Below are 27,136 nucleotides of genomic sequence, written 5' to 3'. Positions count from 1 at the left end.
AGAGAGTGTGTGTGTGTTTGAGAGAGAGGGGAGGGAGGGATTGGTGAGTGGGAGAGGTGGAGAGAGGGATAAAGGGAGAGTGGGATAGAGAGAGAAAACTTGATGTGCTTCTACTGCGGCCTTCACTGTCTTGACCGAGTATTATAGAACTGTAAGTATCATTGCCCCACTAGATATTGCTAAAAAAGTAAATTGATGGTAACTCAATGACAAAAATAATTATTCAATATTATTAACTATTGTTTTCTATTACTGTTCCTTTGGTCAACAATTTTTGTATGACAGTTCCAAACAAGGCCCTAAAATACTTCAAAGTTCGACCATAAGACATAAAAGCAGAATTAGGCTATTCAGTTCATCAAGTCTGCTCTGCTGTTCAGTTACGGTTGATTTATCTTCCCATCATCTACCTTCTCCTCATAAACTTTGACACCCTCACTCATTAACCAGAGTAGATTCAAGTTAGTTGGGTCACATCATGACCAATACATTTTGGCCCAAATAGGTGGCTCCCCCAATAAGCCAAAGTTTCATGGAAATAGTCAATAAAGTATAAAAAGAGAAATTATGTATTTAAATCAAATACATAACAAATTAGAACATTACCAATACTACTACATTACTTTAAAACTGTTGTAGTTCCTAATAGTTATCAATGGAGGAATTCATCCAGTGTATGCTTTCTTTCAGTTGTAAGTGAACAGAATCAGCAGAGATACCTATGCAGACAATGGGCTGCCCTCTTGCAATGCTTTTGATGATTGCATCCTTCAAATCTTCATTTTCATTGTAACATTTGATTGTCAATACCTTCAAATTCTTCATAGTCTCTTACTTGTCGCAACAGTGAAATTGTTTCGTTTTCACTCCTGACCATTTCTAGTGTCTCCAAGCCTGAATGCTTGAAGCTGCAGTGAGCAAAACAGTTCTGCATTGTCTTAATACTTATTTCTTGACAACTATCAGTGACAAAGAAATTCACTGTTTATTTTGAACAGAAACATATCTAAATGATTCTATTTAAATATTGTTTGTTCTATACAGGGTGTAGTCTAATGGCCACACAAATACATGTGACTGATGCGAGTTAGAAATTGGTGGTAATCTTCCGCCCTGATTAACCAATCGTCCCATTAACTGGAATACACTGTACTTATCCAGCTTTGCTCTAAATATACCCAATGAACAAGAGCAAAGGAGTTAGTTTATCTCCCCTCTTTTCTAATCTGTTTCTCTCCTTTACTCTGTAAAGCAACTACAAAATCCTTTTCTCTCCTTTCCCAGGCCAATAACTGCAATACCAAGTTCCCAGTCAACAACTTCTGTGCAGGCAACAACACGGTATTGCTGCAAAAAAAAATCATGATATACTGTACAAGTACAAACAAGCTGGAGGAACTCAGCAGGCCTTGTTTGTACGTGCGACCTGCTGAGTTCCTCCAGCTTGTCTGTACGTGTTGATTTGACCACAGCATCTGCAGTGTACTTTGTGTTCATGATACACTGTATTTGTGTGAAGATAAAACTGATTTTGATATGGGGTCTCTTTTGGGGACTGAGAGTGGGAAGGGGAAAGAGAGAGGGGAATCATGGTTGGGAAAAGGGGAATGGAGAGGGGAGGGAGCAGGAAGCACCAGAGGGACAATCTGTGATGATCAATACGCCAATTGTTTGGAACCAAGTTACTGTACCTGGTGTCTCACCCACACACCACTCCTCCCTTGCCAATTCTTTGTCACCAAACCTGTCCTACAGCACCGAAGAAGGCAATGGCAAACCACTTCAGTAGGAAAATATGCCAGTGAAGATCATGCTCATTGGAAGACCATGATCACCTGTGTCATTTGACATGGCACATAATGAACGAACTAAGAAGATGAAGGTAGGTAAGTTGATGCTTTTTATATTAGAGACCTTGATCAATTAGGGAGATAGATCGAGGAACAGCAGATGGATTTCCATGTAGATAAATGTTAGGTAATCCACTTTCAACAGGGTAGGCCATATACAATGAAATGTGGGGCACTAATGATTGTTGTGGAACAGAGGAGCTTGGGAGTACAAGTGCACAGTTCACTGAAAATGACTGCACAAGCAGACGGGGCAGTGAAGAAGACATTCATCAAAGTTCCAAGTGCATTTACTTCGGAAGTAAGCATACAGTATACAACCTTAACATTCATCTTTTTGCAGGCAGCTACAAAATGAAGAAACACAATAAAACCCATTCAAAGAAAAAGCCCTACAAAGTTCAAAGTAAATTTATTATCAAAGTGCATACATTCCATCATATAGAACTCCCCCCCCCCGAGATTTGTTTTCTTGCAGGCATTCTCGATTGACCCATCGAATAATAGCCATAACAGAATCAATGAAAGACTGCACCAACAGGCAACAATCTGCAAATACAAAAAGAACTAATAATAATAATAATAATAAACAAACAAACAATAAATATTGAGAACATGAGGTAGTCCTTGAAAATGAGTCTATGAGTTTTGGGAATATTTCAATGATGGAACAAGTAAAGCTGAGTGAAGTTACAAACGAGAAAAATCTGCAAGTACTGGAAATCCTGAGCAACACACGCAAAATGCTGGAGGAACTCAGCAGGCCAGGCAGCATCTCGGAAAAGAGTACAGTTGACTTTTCAGAAACCATTGACTGTACTCTTTTCTAAGATGCTGCCTGGCCTGCTGAATTCCTCCAGCATTTTGTGTGTGTTGCTTGAGTGTGAAGTTATCCCCTTTGGTTCAAGATTCAGATGACTGAGATGTAGTAACTGCTCCTGAACTTGGTGGTGTGAGCCCTGAGGTTCCTGTACGTTCTTCCTGATGGCAGCAGTGAGGAGAGAATATGCCCTGGGTGGTGGGACACATATTTTCCCACTTTTGTCCACGGTGTGAACAATAAGAAGTGAACAAATAGCATTAACTGCAGAGTACCTGAAAGAGAGTCCTTGGCACAGTGTAGATGGCCACAGGCCAAAGCTGCAGCAGAGTTAGGGAAGTGCCCTAGTCAAATCATTCGAGTACAAAGGTTCATGGGTTCATCAAAGTATGTATGTACAATACAAATCTGATATTTGCCTTCTCCAGATAGCCATGAAATATAGAAAAACCTTGGCAGTTGTTGAAAAGAAAAGTCATCACTCCCCCTCCCTGACAAGAAATAAAAACAAAACTTGCAACCCCTGCTCCCTCCCTCACAAAAAACAACAATAACATCAGAACCCCAGCCCCCCCCCCCCCACAAAAAGTGACAATAACATCAAATTCGCAGTCCTCTCCATTACAGGAAAAAACAATGACAGTAACACCAAATCCTAGGCGTCTCCCTCACAGAAAACAGAGACAATAATATCAAATCCCCAGCCCCTCCTTTGCAGAAAAAACAGTGACGGTAACACCAAATTCCCAGTCCTCTCCCTCACAGAAAACAGTGACAATAACATCAAATCCCCAGTCCTCTCCCTCACAGAAAACAACACAGCGATGATGAGATCAAATCCCCAGCCCTATCCCTCACAGGAAACAACACAGCGATTATGTCAAATGCTCAGTCCTCTCCCTCACAGAAAAGAACACAATGACGATAACATCAATCCCCAGACCACTCCTCATGGAAAAGAACAACGACAATAGTATCAAAACCCCCACCCCCCTCTCTCACAAACAAAAAACCTACAGATTCACCCACACAATAACACCAACAAGAAAATCAAACATCAGACTCCAAATCCCCAATTTCACCCTCGCATAAAAAGTAAAATATTGCCCACACATGTCGGCAAGAAAGGAAAACTGCAAAAACTGAGAGACCAATAGAACGTACATTCCACTAATCACATAAATCTCAGAATACAGAAAACATTTTTCCGTAAGCATATGAGCAGGGTGGCCACACAAAATCAGTCCTTATGTGCAGAGTGACTGCCATGCCGGGTCAGAATGCGAATGCTACCGATCCCGTGGCCTCCGTTGAGAGTGACCGCTGACCTCCTCGATGCTTCAATCTTCCTTGCCCCTTCAAGATGGAGTCATTCATGACCCTGTGTCCCGTCTCTGGTCTTTTCCACAATTCAGCTCATGTTCTTGGTCCTTTCTCGGGTCCCCGTCTCCAGTCTTCTCCATCAGATATCTCTCTGGACAGAGCAGATCGAATTCCAAACTGCGCTTCACAGGCTCCAACCATTTCTGTAACACTATTAGGACAAATGAAAACAGGCAGAGGACAAGTAGTTAAAAAGAAGTAAACAAAAACACAAGGAACACAAACTGCAGAGTCACCGAGAGTTAGTCCACCACAGCTGTAGAGCACGTTCAGCACTGAGGTGAGAGAAGCCGGTCAAGAGGCCCGATGTCCGCAGAGCAATAGTCGCTCCAGAACCTGCGGGCATTTTGACCTGAGAATCCTGCCATCAGCAGCGTGAAGAGATCAGTCAAGTGCAGACAGGTGGTGCTGAACACCTGTTTGCCTTCTGCACTCGTCCTCCACGATTTTAATCTTGCTCGACGCTTTAATTGGTGCGGAGTGATTGAACCAACCGCAGGTTTGTGTTACTCTATTAGGAATCTACGCAGTGAAGGCCAATGAAAGCTGTAAATGCGCCCCATGCTGAATCTTGATTGTAGAATTATTTAATTTCTTTTTAAGTGAATGATTTAAATTATTTTAACATTTTATTAAAACAACAAGGTATTCAGAATACATACCTGCACACCACTGAATCACTCTGACCTTGATTTCTATTGATGAATCGCAAACTATGATCGTCACTGGCCTTGAAGAGGAGTCCATTTTCATTTTTACTGAAGTGGCATCTGACAATTCAAGTGTCCAGGGATCATTCATGGTTACATTTCTATTTTTGATTTTGTTATGAAAGAAATTGAGATAATAATATTTAGTTTCTGGTTTTGATTCACTTAGTTTAATTTCATTTGGCTTAGAATCTTGGTGTACCTATCCTTTTATAATGAAACATTTGGCACAATTTACATAGTGTTATGAAATCCCGTAACTGGATCACTTACCAGCAAAGATAGAGAGGTCCGTTGAAGTCTGATAGTACTATTTTTAAAAGTCTTTATTTATAAAGAGGCACAAAAATAAGATTAATACAAACATTCAGATGATATACGGCGTCACTACTCAATCTAAAAGCACGGGTCTAATGATAACCAGCAATAAGAAACAGCTGGATCGTTTGCCTAGGGGATAATATATTGTCTGATAGAAATATAAAAGTCTCTCAGTTCCTGCAGGCTTCAGCCTTTGGGGACCACTGGGTTTTCACTTGTTGGAGAGAGAGGGATTTTGGTGTGAAAAGAAACTTGTCCGGGCCTTTTATGAAGCAAATCCGTTGAATCAGGGGAGCGGGCTTCCCCATTGTTAGCTAAAAGCTGGTTTCCGTGGTTCCAGCCACGATCCCAGCCACGGAATCGAACGCACGTGGCTTCCTTCAAATGGCTTCCCGCTACTACGGGATCGTTAGAGTTTCTTCTGGTGCGTCTGAAGGGGTTGTTCCCCCAGACCCTCTTTTATACTTCCTCACGGGGTCTCAGATGTCAATCAGGTTGGGATGATGCAATCCCTCTCTCAACCAGCCCACTTTGCCCGAGGGCTTGCACGTAGCATAGTCCCCAATCCACAACCGTGATCTCCAGGAGACAATGGTCAATGTCGCATTATTTTACATCGCTGGGGAACGAGGCATTCGGCATGTCTCTCTCCCATTTCCTGGGTCTACTGACCCCCCCTCAACTAGTGCTCTTGCGATTCTCACAAAGGAGGGGGCTGCAGGCATAACACATGTATTTTCCCATAAATAGCGCAGTGACTGTGAAGTGTATGAGTTATATTGACCCATTGATTACTTGGATCTGATTTCCTCCCTTTATCAAGAAAAATTTTGGTTCTGTCCCTCCTTTTATAATTATACTCATGAGACCTGAAATTTGCAGATCGGGGAACCATGGCTCAGGCGTACATTTATCTAATGGTCCAAGACTTCTTATTTCTTGGGATTTTCAAACATATTTAAGAAAAATTTGCCAAGAACAATCATGGTTGAGACCATAATCGCCCACATCACATTACACAGCAGATAATGAGGATGATGAATTGAAAATGAACAACAAAATATTATGGTTTTTGAAAATTGTGGGCATGCTATGTTGGTGCCAGAATGCGTGGTGACATTTGCAGGCTGCCCCCACCACATCCTTGAGTGTGTTGGTTGTTAATGCAAACAGCGTTTCAATACACATGTGATAAATAAATTTAAATCTGGGGTTTAACCCCTCATGGGATGTGGTCATTGCCGATGAGGTTGGCTTTTAATGACCACGTCCTTCTTCACTCTGAGAAGCGAAGGCATTCTGCATTTGTGTTCAGGGAGCTTGATCCAGTAATCGCAGGAGAATGTTATAAGCATCATTTGGAGGGCATGAAAACAAATGTTTTATTAAATGCTGTAGCTGGTGAAGTAATGTTTGCTTCCTGCTGAACTCAAAAATATCTGGTTATCTCTGCCATAAGGTATTTGCCAGACCAAATTTTAAGTAGGTTTCTGGTTCAGTAACAAATATCATTAAAAGTCATCGTGGGAAGAACAGCTGCTCAATTTTTAACATATACAAAATGTAAAAAAAGGAATTGGAAGATTCACATGTAAAACTGATTTATAAACATATAATGACTAAAGATCTAGTGCTTTCTTGGCATACATGACAAATAAACTCTTCTCGGGCTTCCAGCCTGGTACAGGTATCAATCTTAACTGATGTTTCAATGACAAACTCTACCATCTTCTTCAAGAGATTATTTGATATAATAAATATATTGAATATTCATCAGGATTTTTCTTAAGAACACAATCCTTTGTCAGTCCACATAACAAATGAGATGAACCAATAATATTCAGGTGGGTGGAGGTCCAAAATGTCCCTGTTTATGTTGATAGATGTCACTTGATCAGGTATACCTGTCATTAATTCAAATCATGTGGCAGTAACTCAATGCATAAAAGCAGGTGAGCATGGTTAAAAGGTTCGGTTGTTGTTCAGACCAAACATCAGAATGGGGAAGAAACGTGACCTAAGTGACTGTGGATAGATTGTTGGTGCCAGACAGGGTGATTTGAGTATCTCAGAAACTGCTGATCTCCTGGGATTTTCACGCACAACACTCCTCCGGAGTTTACAGAGAATGATGCAAAAGCCAATCAGCATCCAGTGAGCACACTTCTGTGGGTGAAAACGCCCTGTTAGTAAGAGGTCAGAGGGCAGGCTCAAGCTGACAGTCAGGCAAATAACCACCCAGTGGTGTGCAGAAGAGCAATGGTTACTTTATAAGGTATAGGAGGTGGCCACAGAGTGTATTTACTAGGTATTTAGCTGTAACTCTGCATTACCAGAAAGAGTGAAAGGAGAGAAAGAAACAAGTTTATTTTGGCCTAATTTCATGACCTTTTAAGTATTTTCCAGTTTTGTTAATTTATCCTTTCGAGTTGGGGAGGCTGTAAACTTTCCATTGATGAACAAACTAAGCGTTTATATTTTCCTGTACTGCTGTAAATCAATTTAAAATATTTTATATTATTTTATCAACTGACTTTAAAAAAGGGAAATCTTTGAACGTAGGCCTAAAGGTTGGAAGCTTTTTATTTTCACTTTCACTTCTGCGGGGAATCAATCGACAGAGGCCTCTTATTTGGGAGACGCGAAGTCGGCAGAACATATTGCTCGGTTAAAAAGGTATAGTTTGTGTAGAGAATTCCCGAATGGGTAGACGCGTTGTCGGTGAAAGCAACCATCAGCTTCAGTCCGTGCAGCGAGGGTTCCGGAGCTCAGCGCCCCAGCGAGCACGGCCTCGCCCGGGAGACACTCGCTCTCCAGTCGGTGCATTAAAGCCCGGAGGCCCGACTCACGTCCCCGTTCCCTTGTATATCGTGAACATTGCAAGGAACGGGAAGGGAGGGGGTGATGGGAAACTGAGCGTGGGGATAATAAAATTGAGTTTGATTTGACATAAACTGCGGAAGATTGGCTAACGCCATTCTGTCTCTCGCCCCCAGAGCTGCATCTTTTCAGCTCAAACCCGACAGCACTGTACTAGCGACCGCGGTTATTTCTCCACCCCTTTCGCTTGCAACCACTTAACATTGGTCTCAGAATACTAAACAGTACAAAACAGGCGCGGGCTCTTTAGACAACAAAGTTGTACAGAGCTAAATGTTAAACTAAACTCATCGCTTCTGCCTCCAGAAGGTCTCCATATCCTCCCACTTCCTGCCGATTCGTATTTGCCCCGCCACGCACCAAGCAGAGCTTTTCGGGCACCCGCCAATCTCTGTGCAATGAACTTCCCCGCACACCTCCTTTGAAGTTGCCCCCCTCCACCTTGAATACATGCCTCTGATATTAGGCATTTCAAAAACTGGGTGCGGTGGGGGAGGGAGAATACTAGCTGTCTGTCGATCTATGTCTTGTATACCTCGATCAAGTCTGGTCTGTCCAAGTTGCATACTTCCAAACTACTCATATTTAATATCCAATAATAAGAATCTTAGTATGTGTTTTTTAAACATCTGATTCTACTTTTGATGGTATAGCATTTCTGCTTTATTCTCCATCAACTTTATAATTTCCTGTCAGTTACCTTTGTACAGACACCCCTGTACCTAGTGTCCCTTTCTGTACATGCAATCAGTCTGTGTGTATAAACTTCCTTATGTATTTATCTATCTATAGTGGGTTTCTTCATTATTTTGTTCTTTATCTTACTGTGTTTTTTTTGCCCTGCATTAGATCTGGGGTATCAATTATTTTGTTCTCCTTTATACTTGGTTACTGGAAATTACATTGAATTATCTTGAATAAGAGTGCGGTACTTCAAATTACCGTAAATCTGTTTCTTTTAGTAATATCTTTTCACTAATATCGGTCTTTGTTCCTGGACCCTGCCCACCTATCATGTCTTTTCTAAGTTACAAACCTTGTGACTTAAGAATATTTCAGATATTATTCATTTTAGTTTGAACTTGTGCAAACCTCAAAAACTTTCACTACCTAGGCCATGCTGTCTTCTCACTACTGTCGGGCAGGAGCTACAGAAGCCTTAGACCCCACACCATCAGGTTCAGGAACAGTTAATACCCTCCAGTCATCAAGCTCTGAACCAAAGTGGATAACTACATTCACCACTACTCTGAACTGATTCTATGAAATACGGACTCACTTTCAAGGACTCATTACAACTCACATTATCAATGTTATTTTCATTTGCCAAGTTTTCTTTTGCACACTGGCTGTTTGTCAGTCCTTGTCTGATTATGTATCATTTTCCAGAAATTCTAGAGTCATGGAGTCATAAAGGAGTACAACAGAAACATGCTCTTTGGCCCATCTGGTCCATGTTGAAATCATTTAACCTGCTTGCACCTAATGACCTGCACCGGGACCATGGCCGTCCATACCCCTACTATCCTTGTACCTATCCAAGCTTCTCTTAAAGTTGAAATCGAGCTTGCATGGACCACTTGTGCCAGCAGCTCACTCCACACTCTCACGACCTGAGTGAAGAAGTTTCCCCTCATGTTCCCCTTAAACCTCTCACCTTTCACTTTTAACCCATGTTCTTTGGTTCCAGTCCATCTCAACATCAGAGGAAAAAGTGGAAAATTCTATTGTACCTTTTTCCTGTAAATGCCTGCAAAAAAGCAAACTGCTGGTGATATTGGGTGAATTTGGCCCCTTGGTGGGGTGAGGGCTTGGGTTTATGGGGGTGCGTAGGAGGGTTGGAGGTATTAAGCTTAGGGGTATGGCTGGGAGGTGGGGCTGCGGGACTTTGTGGTGGATAGCAATGCGCATTGATAATAAATTTAATATGAACTTTGAACTTTCATTTTGGAAAGGTTATCTTGAAGACTGAATATAAATTTGGTAATGTATGTGCGCCATGTTGGAGGGTTGGTGGGGTAGTGAATGGTAATGGGCAGTTTTGGCACAAGAGCTATGGAAACTGCAAAAATGCCATCCTGAACATCAGATGTTGAAGTGAACCATAGTGTCTCTGCTGATGATGTGCGATGAGATCAGTTAACTCAGGAATTAGAACCTGGGAATTTTTTGCTCATACCATCTCAGCATTGCATGTGATTTATGTAACAATTCTGTTCAAATCCGAGTTGCGTATATACAAAGAGATACAGATTAACTGTGATCTACTTAAAAGACTGAGAGATTCAAAGAGCTGCCATTATCACTGCTATCATTGTGACAACTATTCCTGCATCTAAAGTAATGCACAAAAGGCTGGAGGAACTTGGTAGGTCAGGCAGTATCTATGCAGAAGAACGCAGAGTCGACCTCTTCATCAGGGTCTCAGCCTGAAATGTCGACTCTTTATTCCTTTCCATAGATCCTGAGTTCATCTAGCATGTTGTGTGTGTTACTCTAGATCTTGAGAATTTCTTGTGTTTGTTAGTAATAGAGATATCCACAGATAAATGTAAGTACATAACATTTTTAATTCTTGTGTTTTTTTTTCACATAGGACATTGCTACTTTCCGGATGTGTGAAGCCACTGAGTGACCAATACGACATAGCACTGCGTGAAAAGAAAAACAGTGAACTTCCTTTGAAAGACTTTGGAGGTGACAGTACCACAGTAACTGTCATCTAAATGGCAACTGCCAAGTACCTACAATTAATAGGACTTATCACAATTATAGTCCTTTCAGTTGCGGACGGCGTAAAACATGATCAGAATAGTGGGGAGGAGCCAAGTTATCCCTTCAGATCAGATGGGCAGAGATTCCCCTGGAACAAAATGAGATTACCTGACACCATTTTGCCAGTACATTATGAGCTGCTTCTCCACCCAAATCTGACCACGCTGAACTTTTCTGCATCTGTCAGGATTGAAGTTTCCATTGGAATGGATACCAATTCTATCATCTTGCATAGCAAACAGCTCGACATCATCAAGGCAACCATTGCTCTGTTGAGAGAGGGTGGATCAACTGAACCAGAAAGCAACCTGCGTCTTTTGGAATATCCATCATATGATCAAATTGCCCTTCTGTCTGATGGACTCTTATACTCCGGAAATACGTACCTGATAAATATTGACTACATTGGCAATCTTTCGGATAGCTACCATGGTTTTTACAAGGGCAGCTATAAAACACAAGATGGTGAATTAAGGTAAATTTCATGATTTAGTAAATATACTGTATGTGAGACATCATGTGGTTGTTATACATTGGTACTTGGTGGTGGGTATCAATATGATGGGTCTGTTTCTGTGCAGTAAAACAGAGACTATTTCACTCTAAACCGATTTTATGCCATGGAACCTTATTATTAACCAAGGGATCCATAGACCCCAGGCTGGGAATCCCTGCTCTAAATTAGTTAACAGTGCAACAACTTGGGAGTACAACTGTACAGGAGGGCAGCTCTCCACATGCTGGAGTTACTGTCATAAGCCTTAATAACTTCTTCCCTTTAATACACTAATTATGTCCTTTACAGGTATTTATTTTTTTATACTTATCTCCTGACTGGCTGCATCACTGCCTGGTATGGGAACTGTACCTCCCTTAATCACAGGACTCTGCAGAGAGTGATGCGGACAGCCCAGTGCATCTGTAGTCGTGAACTTCCCATGATTCAGAACATTTACAAGGAGAGGTGTGTCAAAAGGGCCCGAAGGATCACTGGGGACCTGAGTCATCCCAACCACAACCTATCCCAGCTGCTACCATCAGGGAAGTGGTACTGCAGCATAAAAGCCAGGACCAACAGCTTCTTCCACCAGGCCATCAGACTGATGAACTCACACTGATTTGACTGTTCTATTTATTATAAATTACTATGATTTCATGTTGCACATTAGATGGAGATGTAACGTAAAGATTTTTACTCCTCATGTATGTGAAGGATGTAAGTAGTAAAGTCAATAAAGTTTACCACTGAAGTTCGTTGCTCAATTTCTTGAGCTCCTCAAGTATTAGCTTCTGATGACATTTCTGCATTTTAACTCTATCTTTACTGATGTTGTTAACCCTACTTTATTCTCTTGCAGTTTCCTTCCTCCATACTAAACTGCTCTTGTCCCCCCCTCAGTTTTCCCCCTTCTCCCCACCACAGCCTAACCATAAAGAAGCACCTATAGTCAAAATTTCCAGCTATCACCAACTCTTGATTATCTTTGCAAAGTGTTTGAATATGCTTTTCCCTTTTGTCTTTAACACACTTGTGCTCTCCAGTCTGAAGAAATCTGATATCCCTCTGGTCTTTAATTCATTGCTCCCTTAATTTAATCTCCTTCCTTGTTCACTTCAAATGAACCTCAGAGTTTTACCCTTGATGCCTAGCTCTTTGTCATTGTATTTGCTCTTCCCACTAGCACAGATTAGTTTGCATGTGTATTGCTTAATGTATCGAAAGAATACTTAACTTCGTCACCTAACTCCTTTCACTGATTCCAGGTCTGTTGCTGCACTGCACTTTATAGTAGCTGTACATTAGATGCTACCTCAGAAACTTGCTTCCAATGACTGTAATCGAACTAAACCTCTCTTCACTACAGATAGAGGTCCAATCTATACCTTTATAATCCAGGTGTTCAACTTCTGTAATGTGCATTTAGATTCCCTAAACCTATTCCCCAGTGAGGAAAACTCAACTGCAAAGTCGTTCTCTGTACACCCATCCATCTTTACAGATTCACAGAGAACTACAGAATGATTTTCTGATACACTGTAAAATGTGTGAACCTGTCCTTCCACTTTATCTTTACTCACTTGTAAAGCACTTGAGATGTGAGAACTTAATGGCAGTTTACATATTTTCATTTGTTTTGAAAAATATTTGTGGACAAGTGCTTGACAAATTAAGTCCATATTATAAATTCAATGTGATGTTAATTTACCTCAAGTACAATGCAATCTAATCTCATTTAAAAATAATGCTGAACACGTCAGAAATAAAACTGGTTGACCGTGTTTCATCTCTTCAGTAGAAACAACAATTGTCCGTAGTGAGTAACTTGATAAGTTTTGCCTTCCGATTAACTAGCATTGTGTGCATATAATATCCCATGGAGTTCCAACTGCCTCTTTTTCTTCTGTTTTATGCAGAGTGTTGGCTTCTACTCAGTTTGAACCTACTGCAGCACACATGGCTTTTCCGTGCTTTGATGAGCCTGCCTTCAAAGCCAAATTTACAATCAAAATACAACGGGAATCCAGACACATCACTCTCTCCAACATGCCCATTGTATGTACATTTATTTCACTTGTTCATTCTTTATTTATTGACATTCTGGTCATATATGTCATCAGGAAGTTGTCTTTGAAATGTTAATCCGATTAGATTTTAACTTGTAGGAGATGGGGTTTTTTGAATTAGTGTGTCCAGCTGCATATTTCAACATTGATATCTTGAACTTCTGGACCACTTCACCAATCCCCCTTTCCTGTTTCTCCCTCTCACTTTATCTCCTTATCTGCCCAATCACCTCCCTCTGGTGCTCCTCTGCCTTCCCTTTCTTCCCTGGTCTTCTGTCTTCTCCTGTAAGATTCCCCCTTCTCCAACTCTTTACCTCTTTCACCAGTCAACTTCCCAGATTTTTACTTCACCTCACCCTCCTCTCCTGGTTTTGCCAATCATCTACCACCTTGTACTTCTTCCTCCTCTCCCTCCAGCTTCTTATTCTGACCTCTGCCCTGCCTTTCCAGTCCTGACGAAGGGTCTCAGCCAGGGCCGGATTAACCTAGTAACAAAAGTAGCATATGCTACGGGCCCTGCATATTCGAGGGCCCAGCACGCACTAAATGCTGGCAAGCTGCAGTCCGGTGAAATCGGCATTCTCACTGTATTCTCACGACTGTTATACTGAGTTTTAGGTAGACGATTCATTTACACTTAAATAAATTACTTCAGCCATCAGTCTTCTGTCCACAAAGTACTGTGGATTGAGTTCATAACAATGCATTTTCTAGAAGCTGTGAACCCAGTTTCATTTGTAACAATACATCTCTGGTGCCTCTGAGACAAGAATGCTAAACTTACAGGCAGTTGCGCAGACACCGTATCTATGCTTTTAGAATATGAATTGTCCTCTATGTTAGCATGTAACGTACCAAATAATGTATTATGGATTTTAACGCATTCCTAAAGGCCATGAATGCCAGCTTAGGCATTCTGGCGCTGGTAGAATGAATATCTAATGTGGACCAGCTGACTGACTGTATGCTATGTTTTGCCACCTGGACCAGTTGACAGAGTTGTGAAGTTTTTGGATATGGAAGGTCATAGTGCTGAACAGCTCGCTCAAAAGTTTACATGACTTTTTAAAGGAAAATGACATTGATATAAAAGACTGCCATTGTCAAAGTTATGACAATGCCAGCAACATGAGTGGCAAGTATAGTGGCTTACAAGCACGAATTAAAGAGCTGAATGAGTTTGCAGATTACATTCCATGTTTTGCACATTCACTAAATTTGGTTGGAAAATGTGCTGCTGCCTGTTGTCAAGAAGCATTCATTTACTTTCAATTTGTAGAAAGCCTGTACACATTTTTTTCTGCTTCTGCTTGTCAGAGGGATCTCCTTTGTGCTGCATTATCATTTGGCCATTGTGAAAAGAATGTCAGATACCAGGTGGTCAGCTCATGTAGATGCAACAAAAGCACATTTACACAGCTTTTCTGCAATAAAACAAGTCTTGGATTACATTTCAAATAACAATGATCAGAAGGCAGAGTGTCGACACCAGGCTCGTGGACTAGTTTCAGCCATGATGATGTTGGAAACAGGAATAATGGTCATATTGTGGGTCAAGTATTACAGCGTTTTCAAATGACCAGTGCTTCTCTGCAATCTTCTGGCCATGTCTTGAACACAACTTGTGCACTCTATGAATCCTTGCATAGATATATTCAAGCTATGCCGTCTACTTTTTCAGACATTGAGCAAAAAGCCAAGCATCTGACTAAGTGTGAAGATTATCAACAGCAAACTCGAAGAAAACACAAGCAAAATCGCTTGTTTGATGATTTCAGTGGTTCCAGCACTCTTGGTCCACTTGTTGAATCTCAAATGCCTTCTCAGAAGTTTAAAAGCCAAACATTTCTCGCCATTATTGACAGCTTGTTTTCTGCCCTGTCTCAAAGGCAGAAAGCTTATCTAAAGCTGAATGGCATTTTTGGATTCCTTCATCAGTTACAGTCGTTTACACCTGAAGAGATCATAAAGAAGTCTTCAGATCTTATTAAATCATATCCGGAAGATCTGGAAGAAAGTCTTAATGAAGAATGTGTGCAGTTTACTGAACTGTTGAAAACTGATCTTGCTTCTCATATTGGCGCCAAACAAGACCTTGTAGAGTGCCAGTTGTACCGTTTGATAACTGACAATTCTTTGGAGTCATGTTTTCCAAATGTAGAAAATGCCTTGTGCATCTATTTGTCACTCATGGTTACCAACTGCAGTGGAGAACGCTCATTTTCAAAACCGAAGAGGATTGAAAATGAACTAAGGAGCACCATGGGTCAAAACGGATTGAACAACCCCACTCTAATGAGCATTGAACATGAGCTTCTGCATGAAATAGGCATTTCCCGTATCATCAACAAATTTGCTCATGCTAAATCTAGAAAATCTAACTTTTAAATTGTAGTTTTGTTACTCTTGACATTTGAAATTGATACCTACATGTAAGTAATACTATTACTGTAGTGTCAGACATCTGTCGTATTATCTGGCTGTATAGCAAATGAAAATATTGAATTACTATGCAAATAAATAATTTATGTTTTAATATTTATGTGCACTTTTTGCATCAAGCTAGCAACTCAGCCTCATGAAACACAGAGAAAAATGCTAAATAAATAGCAAGGTTGGCACTTGATGTGCCACAAGGCGTGGAGGGCAACAATTAAACTTAATTGAAGAGCAAAGAAGTTCGGAGAGCAGATATCCGGAATGAAAAGAAGAAAATGCTGGAAATGTTCAGCGAGTCAGGCAATGTTTTAGAACAATGACCTCTTAGCAGATCCTGGAAGATTTAGAAATGACATTTTGAAAATACAGAGAATTGGGATGGGTGAAAACAAAGAAAAAGGAATGTGATAGATTGGAAGCCAAGTGAGACTGAATGACCCAAACGGTGGCTGTGTTGGTCGACAGAGGGAGTTAAACACTCATTTAGCTGAGATGAGATGAGGTGAATTCCGGAGCTTAGAGTTTTGGTAGCAACAGCAGCCAATTTAAAATGGATTATGCACAGGCAACCCATTATTATAGTGCAAATTATTCCCATTTTAAGCACAAAAATAAGAAAAGCTGCTTGAGTTGATTATAAATTGAAGCAAAATGACATTGCTTAGAAATCTTATTACAAACTTTGTTGCAATAAGAGAGCACTCACCTGTAAACATTAGAAATAATAAGCACAAATGCTACTGGTTTGGTGACATCTGCAGGCAATGCACAGGATCGAATTAAGATGCAGAAAGTTGTTAACTCAGTCGGCTCCATGATGGGCACAAGCCTCCCCAGCATCCAGGACATCTTCAAGGAGCGATGCCTCAAAAAGCAGCATCCATCATAAAGGATACCCATCACCCAGATCACGACCCTTCTCATTGATAACATCAGGGAGGAGGTACAGGAGCCTGAGACATACACTCAGTGACTCAGGAATTCTGATTCAGAATTAGTGGAAAAATAATTCCTATAAAACCATCATCAAAATATGACTGGGAACCATGCATTTTGAGTACCTCAGACAGCATTTTAGCAGTCATACATTGGTGGGTAACAGATGTGTTTGTCCTTTGTCAAGACTCCAAAGCAGAAGAAAACTTCTCATCACATTTAGTGACATTTAATAATTATTCTTCAGATATCCTCAGTTGTTAGATTAAAGATTATATCCAACACGAGCTTGATTTTCGTGGGGTGAAATATTAATTTAAATGAAAGAAAAAAGCACAGTAAAATATATTAATGCCAACAGAATTGACTTTTAAATACAGTATATTTAGGCAAGTTTGAATTGTAAATTAGTTTTTCCTGAATATTTTCAATTTTGAGTCTCCAAATAAAAATGGGAAGTACTTGTAAAGCTGCAATATGTAGACCACTCTCTCAAACCCTGAGCTTGATTTACTATTATAACAGTTTTGACCATATGCTAAGAATGCTCTTTAATCAAGTATACATTTCCTTTTCATTTGATAACTTATATCAGAGAACAAAATACTGTATTAGTATATCTACAAAATATTTGTCTATCTACATCAATTTTGCACTAATATTCAAATACAAAATTATTTTATGGTGTTTTGTTCCTATAAGATTATCTGGTCAAAGGAGCGTCCCTCTTTCCACACTGTGAAATCTACAAACTGACGTGGGGCTCACCCAATGGACGAGCAAGAAGCAGATTGACCATTTGATGATCAATGGTACACGGAAATGATCCTTGCAGGATGTAAAGTTGAAGAGAGGGTCTGCTACGGGAATTGACACCACCTTGTTGTAGCAGTGACTGAACTCATGCTGAGCAGTGCTGGGACCAGAGCACATGTACAAAGACATTTTGATGTTGAGAAGCTGAAGGGTACCAGTGTGAGATCTGCCCTCCCCATGCAGCTGACGAACAGATTGCTCGCAAGACCTTGATGTGGATGTGTCAGTAGACAAGATCAACACAATGTGGAAACGAATTGCCTCGGGCTTCAAGAGCAGAAAAGTCTGCCTAAGATACAGGGCTGGAAAGAAGAATAAAGAGTGGATACAGCAGGAAACATGGACAGCCATAGGAAAAGGACAGAAAATTAAAAGTAAGTGTTAGGTGCAGAGTAAACACGAGTTAAGGTGAAACTTCTAGCATATACTGAAACCAACAAGAAAGTGAAGAGACTTGTAAGAAATGATAAGAAAGTCTACTTGAAAGAGCTTGCAGAGGAGGCTGAAGCAGCAGCCAATTCAGGCAATCAGGGAAATATATACAAGATTTCAAAACTGGTATGCGGAAAGTTCCAAGACCAGATCCAGTGCTCTCATGAGAGACAATAATGATCTTATTTTGACAACTGAGAAAGAGCAAAAAGCATGATGGGCAGAATATTTCAGGGAATTACAGAATAGACCACCACCAGGTGAAGAACCTGACATTCAAGGGGCTGCAGAGGACCTTGATATCAACTCAGATCCACCCAAGAAGAGATTGTTACTGTGATTACATCATTTAAAAAAAACAACAAATCTCCAAGAAATAAATTGAATGCCAAACTGTTCAAAGCCGAACCAAAAGTTGCAGCAGCAATCCTGCAATCTCCGTTTACAATAATCTGGGAACAGGAACGGTAACTTCAAGTGCCAGGTTTTAGATGTTTCAGAAAGGTCAGGGAGGGAGGCAAAAGAGGTGGGGGTGTGGCACTGTTGATCAGAGAATGTGTCACGACTGCAGAAAAGGTGAAGGCCATGGAGGATTGTCTATGGAGTCTCTGTGGGTGGAGGTTAGGAACAGGAAGTGGGTCAATAACTCTACTGGGTGTTTTTTAATAACACGCCCAGTAGTAACAGGGATATCGAGGAGCAGGTAAGGAAACAGATTCTGGAAGGGTGTAATAATAACAGAGTTGTCATGATGGGAGATTTTAATTTCCCAAATATCAATTGCAAGATATTTACCCCTAGAGCAAGAGGTTTAGTTGGGGTGGAGTTTGTTGGGTGTGTTCAGGAATGTTCCTTGTGTACAATATGTACTGTACATATTGTACATAAGCCTACAAGAGGACACAACGTACTCTATTTGGTATTGGGAAATTAACCTCATCAGGTGTCAAATCTCTCAGTGGGAAAGCATTTTAAAAATAGTGATCATACTTCCTTCTCCTTTACAATAGCATTGGAGAGAGACAGCTACAGACAAGTTAGAAATGTGTTTAATTGGAGTAAGGGAAATTAACATAGAATAGTACAGCACACTACAGGCCCTTCGGCCCACAATGTTGTGCTGACCCTTAAACCCTGCCTCCCATATAACCACCCTCCTTAAATTCCTCCATATACCTGTCTAGTAGTCTCTTAAATTTCACTAGTGTATCAGCCTCCACCACTAACTTAGGCAGTGCATTCCACACACCAACCACTCTCTGAGTGAAAAACCTTTCTCTAATATCCCCCTTGAACTTCCCTCCCCTTAACTTAAAGCCATGTCCTCTTGTACTGAGCAGTGGTGCCCTGGGGAAGAGGTGCTGGCTGTCCATTCTATCTATTCCTCTTAATAATAATATTCCTCTAACATATCTCCTCTCATCATCCTCCTCTCCAAAGAGTGAAGCCCTAGCTCCCTTAATCTCTGATCATAATGAATACTCTCTAAACCAGGCAACATCCTAGGAAATCTCCTCTGTATCCTTTCCAATGCTAGTGAGGCAACCAGAACTGGACACAGTACTCCAAGTGTGGCCTAACCAGAGTTTTATAGAGCTGCATCATTACCTCAAAACTCTTAAACTCTATCCCTTGACTTACAAAAGCTAACACCCCAAAATCTTTCTTAACTACCTTCTCTACCTGTGAGGTAACTTTCAGTGATCTGTGGACATGTACCCCCAGATCCCTCTGCTCCTCCACACTACCAAGTATCCTGCCATTTACTTTGTACACTGCCTTGGAGTTTGTCCTTCCAAAGTGTACCACCTCACACTCTCCAGGTTGAACTCCATCTTCCAGTTATGAGTCTATCAGACAGGAAATTGGAGGCTTAAATTGGAAACAGATGTTCTCAGGGAAAAGTATGGAAGAAATGTGGCAAATATTCAGGGGATATTTGTGTGGACTTCTGTATAGGTACGTTCCAATGATTGAATATTTTGAGGATAAACTAAACACATTGATGAAGGAAGAGCAGTAGAGGTAGTGTATATGGATTTCAGCAAGGCATGTGATAAGGTACCCCATGCAAGGCTTATTGAGAAAGTAAGGAAGCGTGGGATCCAAGGGGACATTCCGTTGTGAATCCACAACTGGCTTGCTCACAGAAGGGAAACAGTGTTTGTAGACAGGTCATATTCTGAATGGAGGTCTGTCACCAGTGGTGTGCCTCAGGGATCTGTTCTGGGACCCTTACTCTTTGTGATTTTTATAAATGACCTGGATGAGGAGGTGGAAGGATGGGTTAGGAAGTTTGACACAAAGGTTGGAGGTGTTGTAGATTGTGTGGAGGGCGGTCAGAGGTTACGGCAGGACTCTGATAGGATGCAAAACTGGGCTGAGAAGTGGCAGATGGAGTTTAACCCAGATAAGTTTGAAGTGGTTCATTTTGGTAGGTCAAATATGATGGCAGAATATAGTATTAATGGTAAGACTCTTGGCAGTGTGGAGGAACAGAGGGATCTTGGGATCCAAGTCCACCAGACACTCAAAGCAGCTGCGCAGGTTGACTTTGTGGTTAAGAAGGCATACAGTGTATTGGCCTTCATCAATCGTGGAATTGAATTCAGGAGCTGAGAGGTCATGTAGCAGTTATATAGGACCCTGGTCAGACCCCAATTGGAGTACTGTGCTCAGTTCTGATCGTCTCACTACAGGAAGGATGTAGAAGCCATAGAAAGTGTGCAGAGGAGATTTACAGGGATGTTGCCTGGATTGGGGAGCATGCCTTATGAGAATAGGTTGAGTGAACTCGGTCTTTTCTCCTTGAAGCGACAGAGGATGAGAGGTGACCTGATAGAGGTGTATAAGATGATGAGAGGCATTGATTGTGTGGATAGTCAGAGGCTTTTTCCCAAGGCTGAACTAGTTGCCACAAGAGGACACAGGTTTAATGTGCTGGGGAGTAGGTACAGAGGAAATGTCACGGGGTAAGTTTATTTTTTACTCAGAGAGTGGTGAGTGCATGGAATGTGCTGCTGGCAACAGTGGTGGAGGCAGATATGAAAGGGTCTTTTAAGAGACTTCTAGGTAGGTACATGGAGCCTATTAAAATAAAGGACTAAAGGTAAGCCTAGTAATTTCTAAAGTAGAGGCATGTTTAGCACAACTTTGTGTGCTAAAGGGCCTGTATTGTGCTGGAGGTTTTCTATGTTAACAGGAGCAAGTACCCAAGAACTAGACAAAGAGTTATTGTTAAGATCCCCAAGAAAATAACATTGATTGCAACAACTGATGTGGCATCACACTTTTGTCCGAAGCCAGCAAGTTTTCCCTCAAAATCACTGTCCAACAGATTACAAATGCTGTCAATGTGTGTTTGAGGAACGAGCAAACTGGCTTCAGGGAGATCAGAGGCTGTGTTGACCAGATTTTCACACTGCGTAACATCCTAGAACAGTGCACAGTGACAGAAACAACTGTTACATGGATTTCATGAACTTTGAAAAGGCTTTTGACAGCATCCATAGGGAGAGCTTCTAGCAAATTCTCAGATCATATAGGATCACTTCCAGCAGAGTCCAGCTTATAGAGAGTTTCTATGCTAAATTCACCTGCACAGATGAGGACTGCAATTTGAACTTGGAAGTCAAGACAGGAATCAGGCAAGGCTGTGTTATGTCAGTGATATTGTTTAACCTGATAATTGATCGGATTATAACACAAACAATGAAAGACAAGTGGAGAGGCATTAGGTGGACTCCATTCTCTACTTTACAAGACATTGACTTTGTGGATAACCTCACATTACTATCACATATGCACCAGCACATACAGAGAAAACTAAGCCCTGTGCACCTTTGGTGGAGAAGTTGGGACTCAGTCAGCCAGAAAAAGGCTGAGACCATGATCTTCAATGTAGACTCTCCTCCTTCCTTCATGGCATATAACATCGACTTAACCAGCACTGGCAAATTCACCTATCTCGGCAGCATCATTCAGCAGTGCAGACTCAACAAAGCAAGAAACATCTTCAGATCAATGAGCAACATATGGGGATCAACCAAGCATAGCGTCCAAACCAAGGTGAAGCTGTACCAGAGCTGTCCATATTCTGGTACTGGTCAGAATGCTGGCACATGGCAGAGAACAACCTTTGCCAAACTGTCACAATTCACACCTTGAGTTCCTGGAAGATCCTTCATAGTTTCTGGCCAGGAAAGATCTCCAACCACACCTTAATCCTTCAGTGCCATCAGGTAGACATGGCCAGAGTCATCACAAGGAAACTTTAGAGATGGATTGGGCACATGATAAGAGAGGCCAACACCATCATCAAGACCACACTTCACTGGATCCGTGAAGGACAGAGAAAATGCAGGAGACCAAAGACAACTTGGCACTATATTATAGAGGCAGATATGAGGAATGTGAACCAGACCTGCAGCCCAATAGAGAAGATAGCCTAAGGACAGACAGAGGGACAACCATAACCACCAGTGGCGCAATGTGAGTAAGTATTTTGTTGTTACAAATCACAATTACAGTTCATACAAGAGTAACAAGTTTTTCTAAATCTGATTGTGTTATTGGCTTACCTTTTCTCCCCTTCATGTTTCATAACTACTTTTATAGAAACCACCTAACCCATCTGATAGATTAGCAGTATAACAAATGTTAACGATGTATGTCTCTCCTCTACTCAGAGGCTCAGCATTCTTTAGAGCTATTTGCTCAAAAGGCAGGTATTCTAAAATGTTCAAAGTGCTCTACGGATATGTAACTCCATCCCTGTTTAATGCAATAGTTGCCCCACTGATGTCCATGTTCTTGGCATGGAGGATGATGGTGCTGGTTTCTTTCCTGACAAGAACTTGTATCTTAGCTAATCCTGTGAAGTTTGAAGTTGTCAAATTTGGGTGTATCTGAAGATCGTAGTGGAGTGGAACGATCTTGTCAGGCAGCCTCATCTTGTTCCACGGGAACATCTGACCATTAGTGGCTGAAGGAAAGTCTTTATTTTCCTGGTCACCAAGGCACAATATGACCTGAATCAGCCATCAACAGTGGACAACATCATCTACCAATACTCCTGGAAGCACAATCCATGCATCCACTGCTCTCTGTGTAAACAAATTACCTCTGACATCCCTCCATTATTTTCAAACAATCACCTCAAAATTGCATTTCAATTTCCGCCCTGAAAAATGTCCTGCAGAGCAGGCAGCATCCTGGCAAATCTACTCTGTACCCTTTCTGAAGCTTACACAACCTTACGACAATGAGACGCCCAGATTGAACACAATACTCCAATTCAGTGCTCAATGTGAACTATTTAGCAGCTTTATCAATCAAATAAATTGCATGTGACAGAGACATGTAAACATTCCACTGCAGGGAAGTACATTTTGCACTGTATTTGAGATACCATCTTCCCATTCTAATCATCACAGCTACTCCTTTCTTCAAATCATGTGTGAAATGTTTTCCTAGCAATCATGAAGTAGAAACCTAATATATAAAAAAAATCTCTTTGATTATAGAAACATAGAAAACCTACAGCACAATACAGGCCCTTTGGCCCACAAATTACAGCCGAATACGTCCTTACATTTGAAATTACTTGGCTTACCTATAGTCCTCTGTTTTACTAAGCTCCATGTACCTATCTAAAAGCCTCTTATAAGACCCTTTCATATCTGCTTCCACCACTGTTGCCGGCAGCCCATTCCATGCACTCACCACTCTCTGAGTAAAAAACTTACCCCTGACATCTCCTCTGTACCTGCTCCTCAGCACCTTAAACCTGTGTCCTCTTGTGGGAACCATTTCATCCCTGGGAAAAAGCCTCTGACTATCCACATGATCAATGCCTCTCATCATCTTGTACACATCTATCAGGTCACCTCACATCCTCCGTCGCTCCATGGAGAAAAGGCCGAGTTCACTCAACCTATTCTCATAAGGCATGCTCCCCAATCCAGGCAACACCCTTGTAAATCTCCTCTGCACCCTTTCTATGGCTTCCACATCCTTCCTGTAGTGAGGTCACCAGAATTGAGCACAGTACTCCAAGTGGGGTCTGACCAGGGTCCTATATAGCTGCGATATTACCTGTCGGCTCCTAAATTCAATTCCACCATTGATGAAGGCCAATACACCGTACACCTTCTTAACCACAGAGTCAACCTGCGCAGCTGCTTTGCGTGTCCTATAGACTCAGACCCCAAGATCCCTCTGAACCTCCACACTGCCAAGAGTCTTAACATCGTTATGTGTGATGAGAAAATCAGTTGGAGATGGAGTCCAGAGTTAACACCCCCCCCCCCCACGAACTATGCTGCTAACAAGAGAGAGAGATAAAGCCCACTGGTTAAGTCAGAGAATAAGCCGGGGACTACCGGAAAGGGGAAGGAGGAGGAAAAGCAGGCTGGAACGAGGTTTCCGAGCTTTAAGTGTTATAATTGTGGGAAGGCTGGTCACATAGCACCAAAATGCCTAGCTCCGAAGAAAGAGACAGGAAAAGGAAAGACGACAACCCCGACTGGCTGCATTGAGCCGGTCAACAGACCAATGAGGAAGGAGAGTTCTGATAGAGTTCAAGAGGGGCGCAAAAAGTTTATTTCCGACTGGTTGGTATCTGTAAATGAGGGGTCAACCCCAATTCCAGTGCAGATCTGGAGAGACACTGGGGCTTGTCAGTCACTGATCTTAAGGAAGGTGTTAGAATTCAGTGCTGAGTTCGAGACTGGGGAGGTAAATGTGATAAAAGGTATCGGAAAAGGGACTGAGGCCGTACCTATTTCTGAAATTTGACTTGGTATCCAGACCGGTCACAATAGGGGTGTGGTCTGAACTACCAATGGACGACGTGGATATCTTACTTGGTAGTGATCTTACAGGTGGGGATGTGTACTCAGCAGTGAAGCCTGAAAGTGCCTAGGACCCGCCCATAGATTCTAACGTTTATCCCACCTGTGCAGTAACCCGCAGCATGTCAATAAAGGCGGCTGCAACAGGCACAAATTTAACCGAGTCTAGCGTTGATTTAGCTGAGACATTTTTACCAGCCTTGTACCAGGAGGGGTTAAAGGATGAGAAGAAAGAGGATAGTGGAGCTAAGGAAAGTAAGGGAGAGGAGGTGGATTTACCATTAGCGAGGAGGAACTTACAAAGGAGCAAAGATGTGATGAGGAGCTTGTGGCATTGAAGGAGACAGCTCTCTCTGAAGCAGGAATTAAGAAGGAACCAATGGGCTACTATATGAAAGAGGGAGTATTAATGAGAAAGTGGAGACCGGCTACAGTGCCTGCAGATGAGGATTGGGTGATTGTACACTAGGTGGTAGTTCTGAAGGTTTATTGGAATGAAATTTTGAACCTGGCCCACAAGATACCCTGAGGTGGACACTTTGGAGTGAGGAAAACAGTAGACAGAGTTATGAGAGACTTTTACTGGCCAAATATGAGGAAGGATATTATCGACTATTGTAGAAGGTGTCACACGAGTCAGGTGGTAGGAAAGGCGAACCAGGCTATCCCTAAGGCACCTCTTCAACCGATACCTGCCTTCAGGGAACCTTTTTCCTGAGTCATTGTGAATTTTGTGGGTCCCCTGCCTAGAACTGCGAGTGGGTGGCAGTATGTGATGACCATTATGTGTGCTGCCACTAGATTTCCGGAGGCTGTGCCCCTGGGGAACATTAAAGCTCCCACAGTGGTAACGGCACTCATAAAATTTTTCACCACGGTAGGATTGCCTAGGGAGATTCAGTCAGATCAGGGGAGTACCTTCACGTCCCGCACATTCCAGCAGATGACGTCTAAGATGGGAGCTAAACAAATTTTGGCCTCCGCATACCAACTGGAATCTCAAGGGGCATTGGAAAGATTCCATGTGACCTTAAAGACCATGATTAAAACTTACTGTCAGGAAAATACTCGAGACTGGGATGATGCATTGCCACTTCTGCTATTCGGAGTGAGGAACATGGTTCAGGAATCACTGGGGTTCAGCCCATTCGAGCTCGTTTTCGGTCATAGGCCCAGGGGACCTCTGACCTTAAAGAGCAATGTTCGAACCCGACAGTGCACGTCAATGTAATTGACGATGTTTTGAAATTTCGAGAAAGACTTAGCAGGATATGCAACCTTGCCAAGGAAAATCTACGAGACTCCCAAATTAAAATGAAGCAGTGGTATGATAGACGAGCAAAGGAACAGATATTTCAAGTGGGCGATAAGGTATTGGTTCTGCTCCCATTTGTGACCAACCGCCTACAGGTGAGCTTCCGAGCTCCGTACAAGGTAATTAAGAAAATAGACTCTCTGAACTATGCTCTCGAAACCCCTGATAGGAGGAAGCCAAGCCAATTATACATGTTAATATGCAAAAAGCTTATCGTGATTCTAAAGTCACCCCACTCGGTACTGTCACGAAAACAAATGAGGCTGTAAGGACTGATAGTGAGGGGCCAGAGCATCTTGAAAAGATAAACATAGTGCCCACCAGACTGGAAAACTCTGTTGTTTTGGCCAACTTTGCAGGTAAGGTCTGTCAGTTGAAGTCTGAACAGAGGGAACAGCTGATAAGACTAATCAACGGGCATGCAGATTAATGTCTAGATGTTCCGAGGCGATGCAAGGGAACAGTATATGATGTTACTTCAACCCAGCCTATTAAGCAGCACATTTATTGGATGAATTTGGAAAAGAGCAAGCTAGTGGAAAAAGAAATTGAACATATACTAGCTGCTGGTATTATCAGGAAATATTCCTCAGACTGGGCATCTCCCTGTGTGGTTGTCCCGAAGCCTGATGGTAGTGTAAGGTTTTGTACAGATTACAGGAAGGTGAATGCCATCACAAAGACTGATGCTTACCCTATCCCAGGGGTGGATGATTGCATTGATAAAGTGGGAAAGGATAGATACATCACCAAGACTGACTTACTGAAAGGGTACCGGTGTGTTCCGTTAACTGACAGGGCTTGAGAAATTTCAGCATTTGTCACTCCGTCAGGGTTATATCAGGGAGTATAATGTCTTGCCCTTTGGAATGAAGAATGCTCCAGTGGCATTTCAAAGGATGATTGACTCAGTAATCAAAGGACTAAAGAACACCGGGGTTTACATTGACCATTTAGTGGTTTGGAGTGATAAGTGGGATGAGCACGTTGTGGCTGTGGAGGAACTGTTTAAATGGCTATCTAAAGCCAACCCCACAGTG

At 41.8% G+C, this 27,136-nt stretch overlaps 1 protein-coding gene across 7 annotated transcripts in view; it reads left to right on the top strand.

The window, feature by feature from the left end:
* The first annotated feature begins 7,221 nt into the window (after positions 1-7,221).
* LOC132393950 (endoplasmic reticulum aminopeptidase 1-like) overlaps positions 7,222-27,136 on the top strand; it is a 38,579-nt gene continuing 18,664 nt past the window's right edge. For 3 of the 7 annotated variants that reach the window (XR_009512112.1, XR_009512113.1, XR_009512109.1), the window contains exons 1-4: positions 7,222-7,760; positions 10,561-11,214; positions 13,155-13,293; positions 17,382-22,418. Coding sequence is in view for 1 of the 7 variants with exons in the window: in XM_059969441.1 (XP_059825424.1) it covers positions 10,691-11,214; positions 13,155-13,293; positions 17,382-17,435 (717 nt within the window). In the remaining 6 variants the exon portion in view is untranslated. Of the gene's footprint in view, positions 7,761-10,560; positions 11,215-13,154; positions 13,294-17,381; positions 26,863-27,136 lie in introns of those variants that run through there. The other 4 variants (XR_009512110.1, XR_009512111.1, XR_009512108.1 and 1 more) reach the window with 2 other exon arrangements.

This window comes from Hypanus sabinus, chromosome 5 (genome assembly GCF_030144855.1).
Source record: "Hypanus sabinus isolate sHypSab1 chromosome 5, sHypSab1.hap1, whole genome shotgun sequence".
Lineage (NCBI taxonomy): Eukaryota > Metazoa > Chordata > Chondrichthyes > Myliobatiformes > Dasyatidae > Hypanus > Hypanus sabinus.
The sequence above is the reverse complement of the archived record's forward strand: the minus strand, read 5'-3'. Positions and strand labels throughout refer to the sequence as shown.